Raw genomic sequence first — 22,733 nt, 5'->3', positions numbered from 1 at the left:
TGAGTCCTCTCTCGCACTGTCAGGGCTGCTGTGGGTGAAGTCTCTGAGCTCTTTGGTCAGCCTGCCTCTGCAAGACTGTCTCTGTTCTGACAAGCCAGCAAGTATTTATTTTTTCGCAGAGGGTCATCCATATTTCCGCCAGAGGCCTGGTGTAAATGTAAACAGCGTGTCCTGTTTGTGGTGCTTGAAGAGACGACATGGCGGCTTAAACAGACAAGGAGGAGCCTGATGTTAGGGGCTGTCAGCTGTGTCCTGGTCCCCACCGACACAGCAGCCCTGGACAGCTGCAGGACTCTCATGGGAGGGGGACGCACCAGACGTGTCGAAGAGACTTTCACCTCAAAACCAATTCCACTCCGATGATCACATATAGGGTTTTTCATGTGTGGGTCCAGAGGGATTTGAACCCGGCACAGTGCTTAAGCCGACAAGGTTTCTAACTCCAAGCTGGTCTGCTCAAAAAGTACAGTACAGATGGTCTGGACAGGACTGTTTGTGTCACGTGCATTTGACAGTTCAGTGTGTTTTGTGTTGGAACGACGGCTGCTGTAGCAGTTCTACAGTGTAAGGCTGCTGTAGCAGTTCTACAGTGTAAGGCTGCTGTAGCAGTTCTACAGTGTAAGGCTGCTGTAGCAGTTCTACAGTGTAAGGCTGCTGTAGTTCTACAGTGTAAGGCTGCTGTAGCAGTTCTACAGTGTATGGCTGCTGTAGCAGTTCTACAGTGTATGGCTGCTGTAGCAGTTCTACAGTGTATGGCTGCTGTAGCAGTTCTACAGTGTAAGGCTGCTGTAGTAGTTCTACAGTGTAAGGCTATGCTCAGACTATGGAGAAGAATGTCTCTGTTCTGACCATATGAGATTGACTGAACTCATTACTACCCTTCACTCCGGATTCACACTAACCTTAATATGTCTGATTCTGAACTAATGACCCTCTCCTTCTCACTATCTCTCTCTCGTGTTCTCTCTCTCGTGCTCTCTCTCTCGTGCTCTCTCTCTCGTGCTCTCTCTCTCTCACACCCTTTCACTCTGTTCACAGTCATCGAAGGTGTCACTTGCTAACTTGCTAACACCCTCACACAGGTTGGTTGCAGAGAAGCGGGGAAGAAAGAGAGGTGAAGGGGTTGGAGAGAGGAGGAGAAGAAAGTTGAGAAAAGGTAGTCAGGCTGCCAAAGAAAGGAGACGAAGAGAAAGGAGGGGAGATGAACAGACTGTGGAATGAGGAGAAGACACGAGAGCAGACGAGCGGAGGGATGGACAGACCGTGTGGAAGGAGAGAGAGTGCCAATGTGCTGCCTTTCTAATGGCCTGAGTCTACGAAGGGAGGGAGGGAGGGAGGGAGGGAGCGAGGGAGGGAGGGAGGGAGGGAGGGAGAAAGGGAGGGAGCGAGGGAGGGAGGGAGGGAGGGAGGGAGCGAGCGAGCGAGGGAGGGAGGGAGGGAGGGAGGGAGAAAGGGAGGGAGGGAGGGAGGGAGGGAGGGAGGGAAGGAGGGAGGGAGGGAGGGAGGGAGGGAGGGAGGGAGGGAGGGAGGGAGGGAGGGAGGGAGGGAGGGAGGGAGGGAGGGAGGGAGGGAGGGAGGGAGTGAGGGAGGGAGGGAGGGAGGGAGGGAGGGAGGGAGGGAGGGAGGGAGGGAGCGAGGGAGGGAGGGAGGGAGCTGTGGATGGTGGATAGTGTTAGTTATCCTAAATGTTCTCTTGGACACATCACAAGACGAAAAGATAAAACACCACTCCTATCGAGGCAGTCGTACAAATGACGCGAATATGCATGATGAGAAGTTGGGAGAGTTTTTCCACTGAGTGTCTCCAGAGAATATGGGTTAAAATTTCATGACGACCGAATGTGAGCTTTGGTGACCTATTTTAACGCCACGCTCTGCATATACAATGAGAAATTTTTTCCACTACATGTAGTCGTTAGTCCATGTTAGCGTGTGCACATAATTCCATGTCAGTCAAATCCCCCTCCCCCAGCACATTAGCAGATTATGGGCAGCCGGAATGTTGTCGTGAATGCAGATTATTTGGAGAAGCTGATTGCCACTGTGTTGAGAGAAATGATAAACAATCCACTTTCCTCATTTCAATTTCAAATAATCTAAATAGATAATTAATGTTAAAAGCAATTACCATCAATATGAAATTGCAGTTAATTTTTGCAGTGATCTAGTCTCATTTAAATGATTCGTCTTATAAGGAACGAGTGGAGACAGCTGGAGAACAAGTGAGGAGAGAGAAAAAAAGAGATAGAAAGAGATAAAGAGAGACAGATGGAGGGAGAGAGAGGAAGAAATAAACTGAAAGGATAATGAAGATCAAACTCTTTTTTTCCCCGCAGTTCGGGCAATTGTTATTTTAGTTTCCACAGAAGCGTGTAATGAACTGAGGGAATATGACATTTATAATCTTTGAGTTGCAAACAGCGTAGGGCACACACACACAAACACACCGTATGGAATCCATACCGGACTGCTTTTGCACACAGAGGGGGATGGGGTTTATGATGGATGTGCAGTAAACTCATTCAAAGCCTTGGTGACAACAGTCCCTGTAGGCAGCAGAGAGGAAGAGAGACAGATAGAGGAAAAGAGAGAGAGGAAGAGAGGGAAAGAGACATTGTAGAAAATGAATATTCCATCCAGTCGTCTCCAGATTACCTTTATTAGCAATGACTCTTCTACAAGAAGACACGCTGACAACCATCATAACAAACAAAGGCCAACTGCCACTGAACCACAGCCAGGTCTGTGTGTGTGTGTGCGTTCATGTGTGTGTGTGTGAGTGTGTCGTGCGTACACAGTGGGCTAGCTATCATAGACAGCATAGGTAATGACACGGGGGAAATGCTTTTGATGAAAGAAAGAACAAAGAACATCCACGGTGTAGATGCCTCAACTGCTTTCTGCTCTTCTTCCTGGTGCCAACAGGGAGCGGCTGTCGGTCATGTGATCATTGGCCTCTGTATTCATCTGTCGGTCATGTGATCATAGGACTCTGTATTCATCTGTCGACAGCCAATACTGTTGGAGCTGTTTTCCGAACATGTGCTACTGTATCTGAGCACCCCGGACAGATGTGGACATGAGACACACATTTTCCAGCTCACTGCTTGCAAGAAGAGGAAGTAAGCGGAATGCACATGACTGTTCAGCATGTTACGCTGTATATACTTTACCATATATATCATCTCTTTCACAGTTTGAAATTGAAAGCAGGATGTTCGCCCCTGTACCTGCAATTCAACATCCCACACCTTGGAGATATGATTACTTTGCCACCGCGGAGCCCAGTAGCCTGTTCTTTACAGCCTTTCCAGTCATTACCCGTGTCAGGAAACATGGCCTGAATGAGGCCAGGTGATATAACCAGGATAAAGGGAGAGAGATTGCCAGCGACTGTAATAGTGGTTCTCATCCACACATCAACTCCTTCTAACATTCCAAACACAACACAAGATTGAGACAACGTTCTAGGGGGAGCAGGACTGTTCTGACAAGGACACACACAGATTCAGTCTGCATGCAATACCAGCTGGGAAAAGCATTCTATGTGGTAGCAAAGTAAGCACATCTCCAAGGTATATGATGTTTGTTTTGCATCAGTACAGGTTCTAGAACACAGCTCTGTGAGGCGTCGATTCCAGAACTCCACAGGATGGACGTTCCGTAGACTGAAGCCGGTTGGTTCTTCTCTCCTCATACATACGTTCTACAGAGCCTCAAGTACGAGTTCTGATGTTCTGGAGAAGGCCTCATGTGAGGACCTTGAGCTTTGGCAGAGCATTGGCAGAGCATTGGCAGAGGATCCAAGATCCCCTCTGTCTCTCCGTACATGCTGGATCCCCTCCGTCGATCTGAGGCTACCACCATGCTACAGTAGCTCATTAGTCAAGCCATTGATCTACTTCTGCGACTGTGAGTCGCCGCTTCGCCTCTCGCTCAGCAAGCCGCTGAGGAAACAGGACCTGCAGTAGATCAATCAATAATCAGCAAACCAATGATCCGTTTGGGAATGGGACTGCCAATTAGTACGACAGCCCTCCATGGAGCATTACTTCACACTGAGGTAATGCTCCTAGGAGGCCGAGTCTGTAATCGATGCAGCCGTGCAGGAGACACGGCTGCAGCAGGTCAACAGGCTCGGTTTCCCACGCCTGAAAGCGGGCGCTGGGCAACAGTGGAATGTGCTTCTCTGCTCTGAGAGTCTGGTGCTGAGCGGGTAGGTCCAGAGAGACTAGTGAAGTCTGAGCATGTGCAAGGGCCGGCTCTGTAATCAGCAGGAACATGCTAATGTCATCACTCGCCTCATCTCTGAATCAACGCTCTATTAGTCTCACAGCTTTCCTCAAAATGAAATTGGCTCCGTTAAAATGAGGCAACTGATAGCAGATGTGTTTTTGGAGATTGCGGTGCGCGCGCGTGTGTGTTTGTGTGTCTTTGTCTGTGAGAGTGTGTGTGCGTGTCATTGAAAGAAACAGGCGCGCAGGGTATCCATTTCGTTTCTGAGCGGTGAGAAGAGAGGAGAGAGGGGATGGCGGCGAGACAGATTGAGAGATAGTGAGAGCAAGAGGCCAGACAGACCTGAAGGATGCACACAAATGCTTTTTGACCACATTCTCTCTGACATGCCACAACACATATTTCGTTGACATTCTGTCTCTACTTTTCAGCATATGCACCAGACCGCATGTCTGGAATGGAATGGATCAAGTCTGACACTAGGTTTCTTGTCAACCAAGGTGCTTAGTTGGTTAGGAATACATAAAAAAAGTGCCTGTCAAATGAAATTACATCTAAAAGTGCCGTAACCCAGGCAACATCTAGATACTCTCTGAAACGCATGCAAAGCATGTCCATTACAGTATATACCTCTATGCATGTGCTGAAAGACTTCTTTCAGAAATAGTCAATGTTGCCAGAAACATGTCCGCCGATATTGCTTTCCTGGGAAGTCGTTTCAGAAACGCCATGTTACATACATTGTTTTGTAAACTGAGCGAAATTAAGATGAGTGTTACATCAGTAGCTTGTCTGGTGTTGTAATTCTTCTCTGAAGGTCAATGTTGGCATATCTCAGGAGGAACACATGTGACCTCTCAAAAGCAATAATTGCATCTGACCCAGGGTGCTGCTGGTGGGATTATAAACAAATGTTGACATTTCACTTTTTTTATTGGAATAGTTGCCTGTAGCAGTTATGGCTGAGCTACTGTGTGCAGGACTTCTATTGTATTTGATGAGGTGATCATTCAGACGTATAGAGCAGCCTGCCCTATCTGGGCTTGTGAAGGTTGAGGCATGGCGTCACATGGTTTTACATGGTGTTTTCTGTGGTGTAAAATCCTTATTAAACACTTTGAAATATCATAGTTGATGGGTAACATCATGTCCAGTCAACACAATTTATTTGATGCGACAGTACATGAGGGCCTGTTTCCTGTTTTCCCCACCCAGTGCTACATTAGTTTTGTTAGAAAACCTGGAACCCTAATTACTGCTCCCAGCAGCCCAAGGCCTGCACTTAATGCTGGGCTGTGCTGTGCTTACTACATCCGGCACACATGATTTATTCATATTGGATGAAACGCCAGACTCTTGAGATAACTGGGTGTGTTTGTACTCTACTGGTAAGCATGTGCGTGTCAGTGTGTGTGTGTGTTTGTGTGTGTTTGTGTGTGTGTTTACCTTTCCCCAAAAGATCTCATCTGGTTTGCTGATGTCAGCTTGAAAGAAACAAACCCATGAGCATGATAGTGTGTCTGACCCTGAACCCCTCTTCAGTGGGAACGTTGTCAAGGAGGAATTCAGAGAAAGGAGGGCAGATTCTGCTGACTCCGGCTAACTAATGGGTCTCGGCTACTAAAGCACTTTCCCGCTATTCTTCTCTCTGAAGAAGTTCATTAAAAGGGTAAAAGGGTCACCATGGGTTCATGAGTGATGTGGGACTAAGCTGCCAGAGAGTACCGTGTCTACAACCTTCTACTGTTGTTGAACAGCACCACAGTGAATGAGAGACTGTCAGAGACTTGTGCATAATTAAACTAAACTACAATAGCGAGTTATACTTTCCTATGTGCTGAAAAAAGAATGCTTTCATATCTCAAGGGTTGCAGATGGGGTTTAAAACGAACAATGTGTTTTTAATATTCGAAATATTTTAGGATTCAGCAAGAAACCCTCTTTTCCTGGGTATAGATTAAATGGTGACAGCTCACTAGGTCTTTTCATGTAGGATTTCAACTAAATCCATTTTTTCCCCCCTATAAAGGTAGCTTTAAATGTACAAATTTGCAGTAAAAAGCTATCGACAAAATTCATGACCGCTCCAGTGGAGGGCGCAGGGAGGGGAGGAGGGGTGTGAGAGAGGGGGAGGGTGGCAGTCAGATAGATGGAAAGAGGGAGAGAGGGAGGGATAGACAGGCACAGAGAAGGAGGAATGAATTTGAGGATAACATTCAGCTTATTCACCCAAGGATGTAATCAAATCATGACTGTTCTAATAAGAAACAATACTTCTAATACCCATGACCATGAGCTGCTCTCCCTCCAAAATACCCTGCTCTTTTTCTTTTGCTGTTATTTGAATGTAGAACACACTGTCTGGATACTAGACCACATTTCTGTTATCCAGGTTAACACAAATTATAACAGTCTTGTCGATCTGGGTTTGTGTGAAAGGCAGGCAGGAAGACAGATAGACAGACAGACAGATGGATTGACAGGCAGGCAGGCAGGCAGGCAGGCAGGCAGAGGCAGGCAGGCAGGCAGGCAGGCAGGCAGGCAGGCAGGCAGGCAGACAGACAGGGTAATTGGCAGGCAGACAGACAGGAAGGCAGTGAGGCAGGAAGGCTGACAAACAGATAGTTAGACAGACAGATATTTGATGTGTTTGTGACCACACCAGACAGCATGCTCCGTGAACTGGGAGTACACAGGCGCCGTCTCTGAGTGTTACCTGTGGAGGGGCCCCGTCATCCTCTGAGTGCCTGTGTCTCTGACAGATGGTCCGACTCTAAGAGAGCCAGTCTGCTGAGCAGAGGCGATGGCCTGATGAATGGGCCCTGCCCCCTGCCTGATAAATCCACCGTGTCACCCTGCTGCTGACTGACATCCATCATCTCTCCCCGTTTCTCTGCACACCCTCCTCTAATCAAACTAACAGAATGCGACTCCGGGGCTCCGAGGCTGGGCTTGGACGAGGCTTGGCCGACTCCGGAGGCTGTGCGCGTCGTAGCAGGGTGACTTTGTGACTAATTCTGGAGTGCTGGGAGAGTGTCTGGAGGACGAACATGTCCTTAATGAGCCAGCTAATGAGCCTCTGTCTTTGGCTACATCTGGGACAGGCAATCGACCATTGAACAACACCTACACACAGACACACACACATACAATATATACTGACTCGGTTTTTTTTTTCTGAAGTCTTACAACCTCATTACTCACATCTGTGTGAACAGCGAGGTGGTTGTTCACAACTGAGTGAACGTCCTTGAACTGTAAAGGTTACCAATACTGGGGGTTAACAGGAAATGGTACATATTCTGCTAGGTAGAGCAATCACTAGATACATCTGAAGCTATAATCACACCAGTGGTTATAATTCCAACAGCAAAGGGTAAGAAGAACAGAACAAATACTGCCGCCTCATTATTACAAAGAAAATTGACATTTATTCTTTTCTTTTTTTTATTCAGCACGTTGTTATTTATTTCATTGTGCCCACTTATCACAGATAGTACAGTCAATATAAAAATGGCTTTTAACTTTAACACCCAAAGCAAGAACGTAATGTTTTTTTTTTAATGTTTATGCTAAAAATACTGCAAATATATTTCCACTAAAAGTACTGGAGTTTAGCCTGTGACTCTGTAGTTATGACATGGCTGTGTTCTGCGGTTTGTATGTGGTGATTCTGCCGAAGCTCTCCTGTCCTCTGAAGTCGTTTATGTAGGCACTTACCAAGGCTGAATAGACCCATGGCCCCTCCCCCTTCCTCTCAGCGAGATGCCACAAAGGACAGCACTCTACCCATCCGCACAAAAAATCAATCCAACATTTACGTGGGTCTGTCAAACTTCTGTCAATCATCGTCCTGTCTCATCCCTTAGGCTCTGCCCTCTTCGAAAACTCAAAAAAACAACAACATCTTCTTAAATGCCCTCTTGAGATACTGAGCTGTAGTTGAATTGTATTTACTTTGCTTTCGTGAACTTGATCTCACAAGAATGAACGGTATCTTTTCTTAGTTGCCAACAGTCAATACTGCCCATGTATTATGCAGACAGGTTCTGTTACATATAAAGAATATAACAATAAAATCATCTCTGCTTTAAATAGAAAAAGGGAGGAGAGGGGTATATTTCATCAAAAGTTGTACACCATAGCTCACTGTTATCGTCTATCCTACTACAGTAGACTTGCTCCCTGCTTGGACAAGTGTCACCTCTATCTCGTCTATGACTGTTGAACTGCACAGACGGTATTGCTTAGGACCACAAGGACAGTTCCACTACTCTCAACACATTTAACAGTCAATAACAAAGAGAGAACACCATCATCGCCTTCGTTGTAGTCCTCCTCGCCCCTCTTCATCGTCGATACCATCATCATCTTCATCCTCGTCGCCGTCATTTTCGCCATCTTTTTAATGATGTACTTCTCTGTTTATGACCCAGGGCTATGTCCACGAGTGTGTTTTTTAGCCTGGTGAATTTAACTTGATGCAGCTGCTACAAGGCAGCAGCTCCTGACAGACTAGGTTCTAGCTGGGAGAGTGAATGTCCTGCCTCCACACGCCTCTCCTTCCCAATCCAATGATTTAGCATAATTATCCCAGAATGTTACAGTCAAGGCATAAAGGATGCACATGTTAAACAGAGTCCTGCAGGTTTTCCCTTTTTCTCAATGGCCTTGTCTGTTTCTCCGTGGTTGGCGCGTGTTTCTCCACAGGAGGGGGAGCGTGGCTGTTAAAAGGCGTTGTCGGATACGTTTACGACTGTGGCTTTCACCTGTATAGCACTGGGCAGCCCTCTCCCAGAGACCCACAGTCTGGTGAAGAAGGGAGGGGACAGTCCGGCGTGCACAGGCGTCAGGGAGAGCTTGGAGGGGCACTCCCTCGTATCTCCGTAGAGGTGGTGGTTCCTCAGGGACACGTAGACCAGCAGGCAGGCCACGCAAACCACCGTCAGCAGCACGCCAAACACCGCCACCACCGCCGCGTCCCAGCGCTCCGAGGCCTGCACCGCCAGCTCCACCCCCTTGGTGGTCACGTTGACACACTTGGTGTCGTGCTGGTAGTGGATGCTGCGCACGTCCACACACACCTTATACTGCGTGTCCGGGCTCAGGTGGGTGAGGTTATAGACGGTGATGTCAGAGGGGACACGGGCGGTGAAGGCCATGGTTGGCTGGTTGGCGTCTGTGGCGACGTACCACTTGATGTTGGGGGCCATGCTGCCACGGGCTGCCTTCCAGGACACCAGGACCGAGTTGGTGTCCACCGATTGGATGTTGACCTTGAGAGATCCGTTGATGGGCTGGGGGAAATAGCTGTTCACCTCCAGGGAGACAGACCTCAGGTCCGCCCCCACGAGGTTGTGGGCCACGCAGGTGTACAGGCCCGCCTCTGCCTCAGTGATGTCATAGATGTCAAAAGTTCCTTCTGGGTGCATGTAAAATTTATCAGAGACGGTGTTAGGCAGAATCCGGGTTCCGAACGGGGTGATCCAGTAGATCTCCGGTTCCGGTTCTGCGAAGGCTCTGCAGTGGAGCGAGACGGAACTGCCCGTTTGGGCGCTGATGTGTCCAGGCATGCTCTCCGGGGAGATGAGGGGCAGGCAGATCTCCATCATCTCTCGGAAGTGGACCTGCCTGACGTGCTGCCCCTCGTACTCCGGAGGCTCCACACAGAACAGGGAGTCCGGCTCCATGAAGCGCAGGCTGGTCTTGTTCATGTTCATCCAGCGCACCACGCAGTCGCAGCGGATGGGGTTGCTGTGCATGCTCACCTCCCGCAGGTTGGGCAGGGACTCCACCGTGATCCTGTGCAGAGCGCTGAGGGCGTTGCCGTTCAGCATGAGCGTCTCCAGTCTGGGCAGCTTGTAGAAGGCGTTGGGGTGGATGTAAGAGAGCTTGGGGTTGTTAGTCGCTTCGATCTTGGTCAGCTCGGGCAGGTTGCTCAGGGCAAAGCTGTCGATGGACACCAGCTCTGGCATGCTGTTGATTCCGAGTTCCTTCAGGTGGAACATGTCAGCAAAGTCGCCCCGCTGGATCCTCCCGATGGGGTTCTTGTTTAGGTCCAGGAACTTGAGGTTCTTCAGGTTCCTCAGGGCGGCGTGAGGAACCTCGGGGAACGTGTTATCGTAGAAGGAGATGCTCTCCAGGTTGTCTAGGCCAGCCAGAGCGTCATCAGACAGCTGGGACAGGTTCATCCTGGTCAGCACCAGGCTGCGGAGATTAGTGAGGGCGTTGAAATTCAGGTCCTGGATGGAGACCACGGGGTTCTCCCCAATCATCAGGATCTCCAGGCCAGGCGTGGCCTCGAACCAGGCTCTGTCGATCACCTGCAGCCTGTTGGAGTTGAGGTGCAGACGCAGCAGTTTGCGGAGGCCCTGAAACGCCGTGGCGGAGATGAAGGACAGGAGATTGTGGTTGAGGTAGAGCTCCTGCAGGCCAGCCAGATGGGCCAGGCAGCTGTCTGGCAGCTCTCGGATCCAGTTTTCCTCCAGGTGGAGAGCCTGCAGCTGAGGCATCAGCCCCAACTGGACGTCCCGGACGGACGACAGGTTGTTTTGGGACAAGTCGATCTCTGTGACGTTGGCCAGGTAATCCAGGGGTTTCTCGATCTTAGCGATGTTGTTGGTCTGCAAGAGCAGTACCTGTGTGTCGGCAGGTAATCTCGCCGGCAGTGAGAAAAGTCCCAAGTCATTACAGTCGATGGTGGGGGCTTCCATGTAGATAGAGTTGGGGGAGAACCAGGGCCTGGTCTCACACACACATAGCTCAGGGCAGTCCTGCCTCTCGTCAGAGCCCAGCACACAGGAGGCCACGGCTAGCCACACACACAACCCCTCCACAAACCGCACGGCCTTCATATTGGCCAGAGACCTCCAGTAAATAATTGGTCCTTGTAGAATAAGTTGGCTCAGCTGTATAACTTCACAAATAATGAATCATTTGTCGTGGCTGAGGGTATTGACTTTTCCCCCCTCCCGCCCCACTTGTGTGGGCTTCCCAGGGAGCTGTGCCTTTACGGGAGAAGAATCCTCAAAGTAAGGCCCTTCAGGCGGTGACCACCGTCAGCGTTTCCTCCAGAGGCTGCGGTCAAACTGCGGTCAAGCTGACCCGGTGCGATGAGAAAGGGCTCTTCAGGAAGTCACGTCCAGCTCAGCAAACAGACGGCCATCGCCCAGCGTCGCCATGCCGATCCATTCCCATCTGCAAAACACAGCAGGAGAAAACATAGTGAGCGTGACGTGATGAAAATAGAAAAATATTACGTGGATAAAAGGGCAGAAGGGATTTAGGTCTATTGACATTTGTTATGGGCATACTGACGCATGTTGACATTTATATTGCAGAGCCTTCAAGAAACCACCCTGGATTTATATCTGATTGACCTTATAGGGTACCTCCTGGGACATCCCTGGTATTAAACTGACATTAGGGGGATGAGTACGTTTGGACTTAAATAGATGTCTTATTAAACTCATAAATGGCAGCTATTTGGGCTTTAAGCATCAAGTCTCAAGGGTCAAAACTCCTCAAAGTTTAGATGGCCTTGCCCAAGATGAAATGGGCAACCAATCAGTGCAAAATAAACATACTGTAGAGTTCAATATCCACCAGAAAACCTGGTATGTGCGTGTTCATCCCAACTTGTTCATTGACTCCTTCAAAGAATGTGCACAATGTGCAAGTTCCATGTAGCATGGTGTTTGTTTGCCATTTTTCCACAGTCAGCCAGCGGTGTCATTTGTCACACATAACAACCTTTTACTGAACGGATGAGTGTGATGGCGAATTGCCTGAACTTGGGCTGCACAGCACAACGACAAACACCAGAACTGACAGATGAAAAAGAAGAGAGACTGAAAGGTGGGAGGAAAAACAAGGAAAGGGAGTGAGAGATGGAGGGGTGGGCGGGCGAGGGGGAGAGGTGATGGATAAAAAAGAGAGGGATAAGAAAGAGAGCAAGCTGAAGCGACTGGCTCATTCCATCACCCTCTCTGTCTGCTGGAGTGGAAACAGAGTGAGATGAAAAAGTGAGCATGCAGCAGAAACACTGCAGTCTGGTCCACGAGCAACACCAGGCCAAGAGTTCATTCCTCAAGCCCCTGACAGAAGGAAGGGAAAGGGGGGGGGGGGGCGAGGGGCGAGGGGGAGGGGGCTGCTTTGAGATGAGGCATCCATTGAGGCTGAGGAAGGAGCGAGCGAGGAGAGAAGAGGGAGAGAGAGCGGTGGAGGATGTAAGGAGGCTGGGGAGGAGAGCTAAGGAGAGAGTGGGATGTGGGGGGGTTATTTTTCAAAGCACCTGGCACTTTAATAATAAGCCGAAACACCCAGAGCATTCTGATAAACGTGGTTAGCCTCTTTCCCCCCTCCCGCAGCCTCTTCCTGCCTCTCTCTCTCCTTTTCTCTCTCTCTCTGTCCCTCCCCTCAGCCTCTTCTCATTATAGGGCACTGCAGTTTAATCTCTGTTCTAGAAAGCAAGCTTAGCACTGTTATTCAGTTTGCTCGGTTCAGATCCTCAACCAGGCTCACTTTGGCTTCTGTGTTTAGCAATCACAGTTACACACACCCTAATGTGCTCAGGTTAACTCTTATTGCCTCCCACTCCAACATCAATCATGGTAGGCAGCCATTTTGTGTCCCTAGGGCCTGCATTCTGTTGTTTTCCCATCTACTCCTCCTGCTAATAGTTTAAATGGAAACAATCTTTGGGTATGACTTCATGTCAGTGATCAATATCTCTTATGTGATCAATACATTTTCCTGAGGTCACAAAATGACGTCTAAAAAAAATGTATAGGGCTATTGCAGGGAGTATGAGAAAAGACAGGTTCTATAAACGAAAAGCTGCTGCTTTCTGAAAGCACATTTTGATTGCATGTATCTCCAGATTCAGCCAGGAGTCTTGAACAAACGAATGAAAGAGCCAATTCACTTCAGAGGTGTTTCACAGGTTTAGGATGTGATTCATACTTTCATTACTCACAATTAATTCATTGTTTTCCTGCCAGAGCCATGCTAATATGATGTACTGGGTGATTACATCAGCATTGTAATCAGATGAGACAAAGCCATGTTTATGCTGCTTCCTAGTGTTGATTGCCTACTCTTAAGTGAATAAACTGTGGTTATGTAAATCCAGACTTGATTAATCAAAATGGAAAGTTACCATTTGTTTGTGGTAGAGTTAACACGGCTCCTAATATTCCCAGACTGTTCAATCCACTTATATTAACAACAGGATGTACTGAACTGTGTCTGCGAATATACTGTCTTCAGACCTACATATAGTGTTGTAGATCTCTACAGTTGATGTAATTAAATATGGATGTCCTACCATCATTGCCTTCTACTGAACAAGGTTACATGTCACTGTATAACACTGATACTCGACACATTCCTACAGCAGCACAAAACAGCCCTCATTCTGGCCAATATCTGTTGGATCTACGTTGGATTTACACAAGCAAGCTTCAACACTAGATCTTAGATTCATCGCCGTGCTCATTCAGAAACATGTAGGGCACGTCCTTTTTCAGGATGTTTAATTCATAATCCTGCATTCTCCGAGCTGGACTGATCTGGTCCGGGAGGACATTATGGGCTATTCGTCCACTGACACTGAGTGAGACAACTGGAAGAGGCACCTTGTGAGGCTGAAGTGTTAGATAGCCCAGGGCCCCTGTGTTGCGGTGAGGAGAGCAGGGTGAAGGCACTGTTTAATTATGGGATGAAAGTGAGCAGGAGGACAAGAGCTAAGGGATAATACAAGTTCCCTGAGCCGGCAAAATGCTAATGGTACTTCCTATTTGGATAGGCTAACATCGTTCATAGACCGTTGGTCCATGTCTCTATTGTCACAGCATGGCGATAGCACGACCCATAAACGGTTCTAATACCTCAGTGAGGGTCTAGATGGCTTTGATAGCATATAAACTCTTAAAAATGGCATATCACACAATTCATATTTAAATTACATAAATTAACATATACGAATAATGAGTTCAAGCCATTTAAAGGTATGTGTGGCATACAGGGTAAAGTATTGTATAGAGAAGTAGCCTACAGCACATGTGTTCAGTGCAGACATCCCCTTTGCTCAGCACCTAGCATAGATCCAGTTCCATCAGCACTGAAGGGCTAGCCTAACGTGTTCTCACTATGAAACTACACATCTCCCACCAGAGTACCTTCGCCAAATCATTTGTTCAATTTCCACTGAACATAGACCAGTAAGAGAAGATGGAAGGGGGAGGAGGGCTAGATAAAATGACTGGCCAGAGGACGTGCTTTGGTATCAATACCGGCATATTAACCTCTGTCACATGAAGGAAGAATTAATAGTCTGCTTTAAAAACCTCAGCCAGGAGATAAAAGAGGAAATCAACCATCTCCCAAATACAGCTGAGCTGAAAACTAGAAATCTCTGTATAGTAGGAAGATCAAAATGGAAGAAAGGAAACCATCGGCTGAGGAGAAGTGTGGATTGTTGGCATTAAGTGACAATAACTAGCATTTGGCCTGGTGTCGTCTAGACAAAGAGCGATATAGACAATCCACAGGGCAAATGCAATCACAACTAGATGGATGCTGTTAATCAGTAAGACGATGCAGCCCAGTTTGAAATGGCAGAGAGCGAGATGTGTAAGCAGATACTGTTCGGTATACTGCTCTTACTGTTACAGAGTGACCTATAGCATTCAAACTCAGGTCTCCTGTGCACCACAAGACTGTATTAAACGTCCGAACTAGAGCCTGGGCTTTTACACAGAAGAACTCACACACGCACACACTGACACTCACACACAATCTAACTCGCTCACATCCACAGGCTGAGTATTGTGTATAATTGGAACAGTGAGATATGAGGATGTGAAAGCTGGTGTATTAATGTGTGTGCAGAGGGGGTCAGCCAGCTGCAGAGAAGTGTGACAGTGAGGCGGTAACTCTCCGACCAGCCGGCTCTGTTGGTTTAGACCAGAGGCTGCAGGTCTGGAGTGGACAGTAAATCCCTGGTCACAGGGTGGGGGGGGGGGGGGGGGGGGGGGGGGGGTTGAGTGGAGAAGAGAGGGAAACGATGATACTGGTTCAGTAGATGGTCATGCTTCCCTAACCATTTGAGAGGTTATGTAAAAATTGACATTTTCACATGAGGAACAAAACGTTTTTTGTTAAGGGGGGCGGTGGGAGAGTGTGGAGGGTGGCTGCAGAATACAGCTGTGCCATATGGTACAGTATTGTGCCTCAGGGCGGTGATTAAGTAGTCTGTAAGGTTTCAGCTGGTGACCCGGACTGCTGCTCCATCCTGCAGAATAGTAGACCTTGCAAAGCACAGGCTAGGTCTGCTGGGGAGACACAAAGGTCACAGTCAAGTGGAAAGCAGGGCAGCGGGAGAATTGCCTCTTCTTTCAGGAGAAATGGCCTTGTGTGTTGTTCAAATGGTTCACGGGGAATTTTGATCCATTGGTAATAGGTCTGAAAGGTCTTCTCCCCTCTCCCCTGACTCCCTCCCTCTCTCTCCGTCTCTCTCCATCTCTCTCCGTCTCTCTCCGTCTCTCTCTGTCTCTCTCTCTCCACTTCCTCTCTCTTTCATCAAACCCATTCCTTTTCATCATGCTCTCTCTTTTTTGTTCTGTGTAGATCAAAACGGTGTGGAGGACTCATCTTCTGTTCATCTCTTCTTATAAAACACCCTATATTAACACGTACGTCAACCAGAGATGAGACTACCTACCTGTCTGCCTGCCTACCTGTCTGTCTGCCTGCCTACCTGTCTGTCAGCCTGCCAGCCTACAGAACCAGCCAGCCTGCCTGCCTGTCAGACCACTAGCTTGTCTTGCTCCAAGCTTCTAGCTGCCAACCTGCAACCCACCCCCCCCCACCCCCACCCCCGTCAGAGCGCTGAATCAGCTCCTGGGTGGGTGGTGCCAGAGTGAGGGGGCCAGTGGACCTCCCCCTGCCCTTCACCTCATTGATTTACCATTACACTTTCTTCAAGGTAGGACCAGAGTCCATTAAACAGCAGCCACTACGCAGCGTGTATAATGAGGTAGGGTGCGTGGCAGGCGGAAGCGTTTCCCCTTTACACCTGCTCTTGCATGGCCGTAGATTAGCCCAGAGTCAACCGTTAATGCACAATCAATGTTGCAAATGAACCACGCCCCCCCCCCCCAGGCCTGGCCTAAGCTCTCTCCAGTCTCTGCGTGACATTGGGTTACATAAAGGGGAACAAACACAAATTCACACACAGTTGAAGGTTCGCCAACATGGCTTACCGTGCAGGCATGCATAAAAAACACTATAATGTTTGACATAAACATTATGCAACACACACACACGAATACATGCATACATATGCATTTGAGTGCATTATAATGTTTGCATCTCAGATTTTGAGGCAGCTTTTGATTGGGTCAAAGACATAGTGAACATGCAAACATCTATTTCTCTTCTGACACAATCTTCCGCCCACCCCACTCTCTCCTTTCCCTTTCGTCCTCTCCCTCTCTCTCTCCCCCTCTCTCTTTCTCTCTCTTTCTCTCTCTCCCCCTCTCTTTCTCATGCATACACTCACACGCACATACTGTAGTCACAAACTCTCACACAGATACGTAGACACACACATACTTAAAGGCATCTGCATAATGCCTCCTGTGGCTGTTCGGCAGAAGCAGAGGGAGGGGGAGGAGGAGAGATATCCTTCAAAGTCACAGCGAAATTGAATGAGCAGGTGCAGATGTATTTGGTGTGCAGGCTGGGAGACAGACGTCCAGCTATCTGGATGAATAATATATGACTGGTCAAGGGGCCACATGCCTGCAGGTATACGCTTCCCCTCTAACTGACACAATCAATCCTTATATGCGACTGAAAACATTTACCGGGAACACGGATCTCTTTATTATAATTTCATGGGTCTGATAATGCCGTGTCTCTCTCCAATTGTTTTCAGTAATCCGTGTGGAGAAGAGGCAGGTCGCGGGCAAAGGGCTACCTGACCATGGAACAGGGTTGGGCCTGGGCCTCATTTTTATTTCATAGATTTTTGATTGAAGTGTAATACGGTGTGTGTCTATATGTGTGTGTGTGTGTGTGTGTGTACGTGTGTGTGTGTGTGCACTGTATGTGTGGTTATGTGTGTATAGCAAGTTTCCTGGAATCGCTAATGGTTTCAATCTCCCTTAGACCACCTCCCATAAACAATGTGACTGAAAATCTAGTGGATGCTGCCGGTGCATGGCATAAACTGGCGAGCGAGTCTAACCAACGTAACTAGGATATGAGTGTGTCCACACATCTTGACAGTACATCTCATTCTTCAGCAGAAGGTCTACCTGGCTTGGTGTCAACCAACACCCTGTTTATATCCCCGATCCAGCAGCTCTACCGTACAGTACAGAGGGCTGTTCAGAGCATATGAATGTGAACCCAGAACAGATGGAGAACACAGCAGGTGAGCCCGGGCAGCAGGCCTGTGACGTGTCGAGGGGGAGTCAGGTGGCTGAACGGTGAGGGAATCGGGCTGGTAATCTGAAGGTCGCCAGTTCGATTCCCGGCCGAGCCGGATTGACGTTGTGTCCTTGGGCAAGGCACTTCACCCTACTTGCCTCGGGGGGAATGGCCCTGAAGTTACTGTAAGTCGCTCTGGATAAGAGCGTCTGCTAAATGACTAAATGTAAATGTATTCACCAGATCAGGTTGGAGAGGTCCACTGCTCTACAGCGTGTTCCTCACAGGAGCCTCCTCAGCACCGAGGCCCATCTCCTGCCCACTCACAAACTACCACTGATCGGATGAAAAACTCGCTTGATGAATCCATCCAGTGACCCGTACATCTGGATGAGACACACATCAGAGATGCCCGAGCCAGGTAAAGCATACTTGGATGGTAATCCAATGGAGTCACGCAGGGGGTTTGTGCTTGACTGAGCCAGATTCTTCCCTTTGGCTGTTCCTGAGCTCCTATCACGTACTCTCTTATTCAGGTATAACAGCCGATGCCACGGAGAAGCTTGTTACTGCCATTATGCAAACTAAAAGGAATTGGTTTGGAGACGTAGAATCGAGTTTAGTGAGTTTCGTCTGATAACCCGTTCCATTCTCCAGCGTAAGCAAACACATCTCTAAACCGCAAATGCTACACACTTAAAAAGGATGACATCATTTGAAAATCTGAAAACCATTTCCACGGACGCAGATCCCTCTCGACAAGACAGCCATCTAGGAGAACACCAAGCTCCAAAGATCATTTATCTTATAAAAGTGCATGCAGGATCGATTAGGCTACTCACAAAGGAACACATTATACTGTAAGCTTGCTGTGTAGAAATGTTTATTGATTTAATTAGATCTACCCTTAATGGGATGTGTGTTTGGTTGCATCACCTTTGTCGTCACTTTAGATGACGCATGATGAGGGGCAGAGTGAAAGGCACAGAGTCCAATAAGTACTGAACAAACAGCTGCTTTAACTTGGTCAGGGTTACTTGAGGACTAAGCCATGCATTGACTAAATTTACATTTAGTAATTTAGCAGACATTTTTATCCAGAGCGACTTACAGTAAGTACAGGGACATTCCTTCGAGGCAAGTAGGGTACTTTTCATTTGGCACGGGCGGGAATCAAACCAGCAACCTTCTGATTAATAACCCGACTCTCTAACCATTCAGCCATATGACCCACCTCAGACAACTGCACAAGCATTCCCAGATAGTCTGTTGCATCATGAAACTTCCCAGTATACCAATATGAGGTCTACAACAACACAATAGAACATTGCAAACCATATTGGAAGCTTCCGAGCCTGTCGGATCTAAGCCCAGCTTTAAAAGATGCTCGTCATTCAAGAACAAGACAAGACTGTCACCCTCTCGGGTCTGTCGGAGGGTTGTGAACAGGGTTGGGAGTGGTAAGAGCTACATGTGGAAGACGGCCTGGTCCAGGGCCGATCCCAAGCAGAGCCGGGAACAGAGGACAGAACAGCAGTAAGCTTCCCGTTCCTCTTAAGGCTCTCAAATGGTCACATGGAGTTTTCAGGCTGCCATTTTCTCACCATGTCGTCTGCCTGTGACCAGGCATGGATATGTTTATTTATTTTGTCTGGGTGTTAGTATACTGTAGATGTACATATGTGTGTGTATGAGTGTGTGTGTGTGTGTGTGCGTGTGTGTGCGTGTGCAGGGAGGGTGGGGGTCTGGGCTAAGACTTCCAGCTGCAGAAAGATCTAGCAAGACTATGGTCTTCCTCCTTACACCTCTATCCCTATATCTGTGCTGTTGAATGTGTTATGCACTGCACAACGTATAATGCCTCGTTTGCCTAATTATGCAACGGCCAAGCGCGCCTACGTTATGCTGGCAGAATGTATCAAAACCCCAATGCAAGTGTGTGTGTGTGTGTGTGTCGGTGTGTATGTGAAATCCAGCGAGTAGGCTATTCGACGTGCTTTCGTGTCAGGTACCGTGAACCAGTACTCTGACTGCAACAGGATGATTTAACGGAGAGCAGAGAACGGTGGGAGTGAAAAGGAGAGGTGTTATTGAGGGAAAAGAGCTAATCTTATCATCTTTTTCTTCTAGACGTGCGCTGTATGCGTTCTCTAAACAGCGTCGGTTTATGGACCATGACAGAAAAAACGCATATCAGTCTATCCCAGTCTATGATGTTTGTATTTCTCATCTCTGTGTGTATGCCGTCCACTTTGCTTTAAAGGCGCATCTTGCACAGTTGCGCATATGCTTCCCTATCCAGGTTCGAAGATTATGTGTTAGCTGGGTAGGGTACAGTGCTGTCACAAAAAACATGTTCACGTTTAGAACAATTGCCTGCCTAATGTTGGCTATTTTACGTTGCTAGACAAAGCTATACGGCTGGTGGCTGGTCTGTGCTGAGTAAAAACCCTTGAAAAAAATAAAATTAATATTAAGGTTAATTTAGAATGACAAAATAACAGCTCGACATGCTACTGACATCGATCTAGAAAACTTACCCGCCAAAGTCGTTTTTCCCCAATGAGAGATAACGTATTCCCTATGCTGTTTCCTGATGCGCTGGTCCGGTGAGGAGCGAGAAAGAGCGCAACACCTCCAACCAACAATCAGAGTCTTCTTGCTTTTACGCAGTTAGAGATAAAGGTTTTGTTTGTCCCTCCTGGCAACCAGCTGCTTTCGACTTGTCGAAAAACGAAAAGTCCTTAACCGAGAGCGGTTGGAGAGTCCTCTCTCTGTCCCCCTTGTCCTTCTCCACGGTTGTTAACGGCGCATCTCGTCCTCAACCAGCTGTCATACGGAGCACATAGACACGCCGCTGTCTCCTCAGCAGTCGTTAATATCAGAACAACCCCGACTCTCTAGAGAGACAGCCAATAGCGTCACAGTTCCAACCACGGTGCCCGAAGCATTCGGCGTCTGGTTGGCTAAACGAAGCCGTCAGTCATCTGCCGAACCAGCCCTTTTCTCCGAGAGTCTAAACCAGCGAGGAGGATAAGGATGAGGGAGAGAGAGGGGAGTATGAGGTGCGGGAAATAAAATGGATATCTGTTCCCATTAGCGCTAGAGCTCGGATTGGGTCCCCAGAGAGACTTGAACACATTGTTCTGCTAACTGATGCCTCTAAGGGTCAGAATCCTAAGACAGGAGTCAAACAGAGACACACAGCCTGTCCTCAGACAAAGAGACACATTAAAACGTGTACCACACATAACCACACTTCACTGGTGGGGTTGGGGGTGGGTCATTCAGATGTTTGGAAGGTTGACCGTTAACACCCGTTTAGACCTCGAGCAGTTTCAGGTTTGTTCTTTCTTCTAGTTAATCCTCCACGAACATTATGTTTCTTAAGTTTACCCTCCTATCACCATCCCTTCAGTGCTGCCCCGGATGACTGAACACACCGTACAGCAGGATCCAGCTGTCCATAAACCTCTCACTGTCTGAGCTGCCTACAGCAGGACACAAAGACCAAAGCACCAGCCTGCATGAAAAATTAGCATCAAATTATAGTGTGTGTTACTATATGTGTGTAGGTGTCAGCAGGCCCTGCGTTTACTAAGTGAATTATTTATTGTCTGCCTCTGGCTCCTTTATTTAAGGGCTGGCTAGATATTCCAGGGGCGTTTCTTTTGTGGCTTTTCCGGCACCTTCTAGAAGAAAAGGGGGGGAAGGGCATCAGAAGGCCAGTTGAATTCACTGACTGCATCTCACAGTTATAAACATCTTTACTGCTGTCATAAAGGAAAGATGTGAGGCAGGGATGTGAACCTGTCAAATCCCACAGCTGTGCTGACTGGATAGGAGTGCTGTACTGTTGTTCAAACTGCCACACCTGTCAAAGTTATTATGTTTACCAAGTTACCTTGCCTTTGCCCTATCACTGATAGATATACAAATGTAAGACCTAAATACTTTGCGTGGGTGGATCCAGTGTGCGCTGACAAGGTGTTGTCTGGAATGTTAAACGTTTGCAAGATAATGGATTTTTATGGGTGTTGGTTGATGGGAAAGGTTAGAGTTATTGCATGGATTGAGTGAATAAAGTCTTCCACTGTAAACCAGTCATGCTTATATATCCGGCTGTGATAATGGCCATGCAGGCTTAATACAGTTTTGCTGTTTCAGGTTGTCAGAAAGTTCCAACTGCACTTTAAACACCGACTCAGCCATCTCCGACGAGGGTTCACAGCCGGTGTGTCTAAGATCTGCGCAGGTGGGGGGGGTGTTTTGGTTAAAGCCCTAAAGAAATGACAAACCTGGCGCCCGCCAGACGGCTCATTATACTCTCATTCCCCAGACATCAGCTACCCTGAGCCAAGATAAAACACACTTGGTGAATCCTCTGTTTTTATATCCTCAACTATCTGTCAGAATCTGTATATATTAAACTAATGGCTCTTCATAAACATTCGAAAAGAAAATTCAATTTCCTTTCTATAATTATGGTAATTTATTAAACAACACAGGAAATATTCACAGTGGATGTGTCCTTGAGTGTGATTGGAAATAACATATGTATATGCAGGCAACATATAATCAGAATTCGTCATGTATTATTCTAAATATTGTAATGAAGATCCAAAAAGGCAGAACTGGTAGAATCCGGAACATGTCTGTCCTCAATACATGTGAAGAGGGGACATGAAACTCACATGCAACACTCCAGGCTTTTTATATAAGAGCAAGTCCTGTGCTGAGATGGCCGAGAGTAGTGAGTCAGAGCAGGGGGAAAAATGTGTCATTAAACCGCAGTGTGTCCTGATCCTCAATCTAAAACACATTTTTGGTCTTTGTGTGTGTACCAACCCAATTAATCTCATCATAACACAGAGAAAGAGATGTGTGTGTGTGTGTGTGTGTGTGAGAGAGTGTGTGTGTGTGGGAGGGGGGCGTTCGCAACGGGAGGGTAACTGAATTATACACACACGTGCACACACACGTTAATCGTCTAAAGCACAATCTGCTAGTGTGATGAACTGCCAGGTGTAATTGATAAACTACTGATAGGAAATTCA

General features: G+C 47.7%; 1 protein-coding gene across 1 annotated transcript; it reads right to left on the bottom strand.

Moving 5' to 3' along the window:
* Positions 1-7,647: 7,647 nt before the first annotated feature.
* Positions 7,648-20,545, bottom strand: LOC124469732 (leucine-rich repeat neuronal protein 3). Its single transcript, XM_047023206.1, has 2 exons — positions 20,217-20,545; positions 7,648-11,433 (listed from the first exon to the last, which is right to left on the bottom strand). Exon 2 carries the CDS (start codon positions 11,088-11,090, stop codon positions 8,964-8,966), a length of 2,127 nt encoding a protein of 708 aa, XP_046879162.1. The 5' UTR covers positions 11,091-11,433; positions 20,217-20,545; the 3' UTR covers positions 7,648-8,963.
* Positions 20,546-22,733: the final 2,188 nt, after the last annotated feature.

Source organism: Hypomesus transpacificus, chromosome 7 (genome assembly GCF_021917145.1).
Source record: "Hypomesus transpacificus isolate Combined female chromosome 7, fHypTra1, whole genome shotgun sequence".
Classification (NCBI taxonomy): domain Eukaryota; kingdom Metazoa; phylum Chordata; class Actinopteri; order Osmeriformes; family Osmeridae; genus Hypomesus; species Hypomesus transpacificus.
The sequence above is the reverse complement of the archived record's forward strand: the minus strand, read 5'-3'. Positions and strand labels throughout refer to the sequence as shown.

What these genes read in the sequence shown, in the direction of transcription:
- LOC124469732 (XM_047023206.1), bottom strand. Translation starts at nt 11,090, where the DNA reads ATGAAGGCCGTGCGGTTTGTGGAGGGGTTGTGTGTGTGGCTAGCCGTG.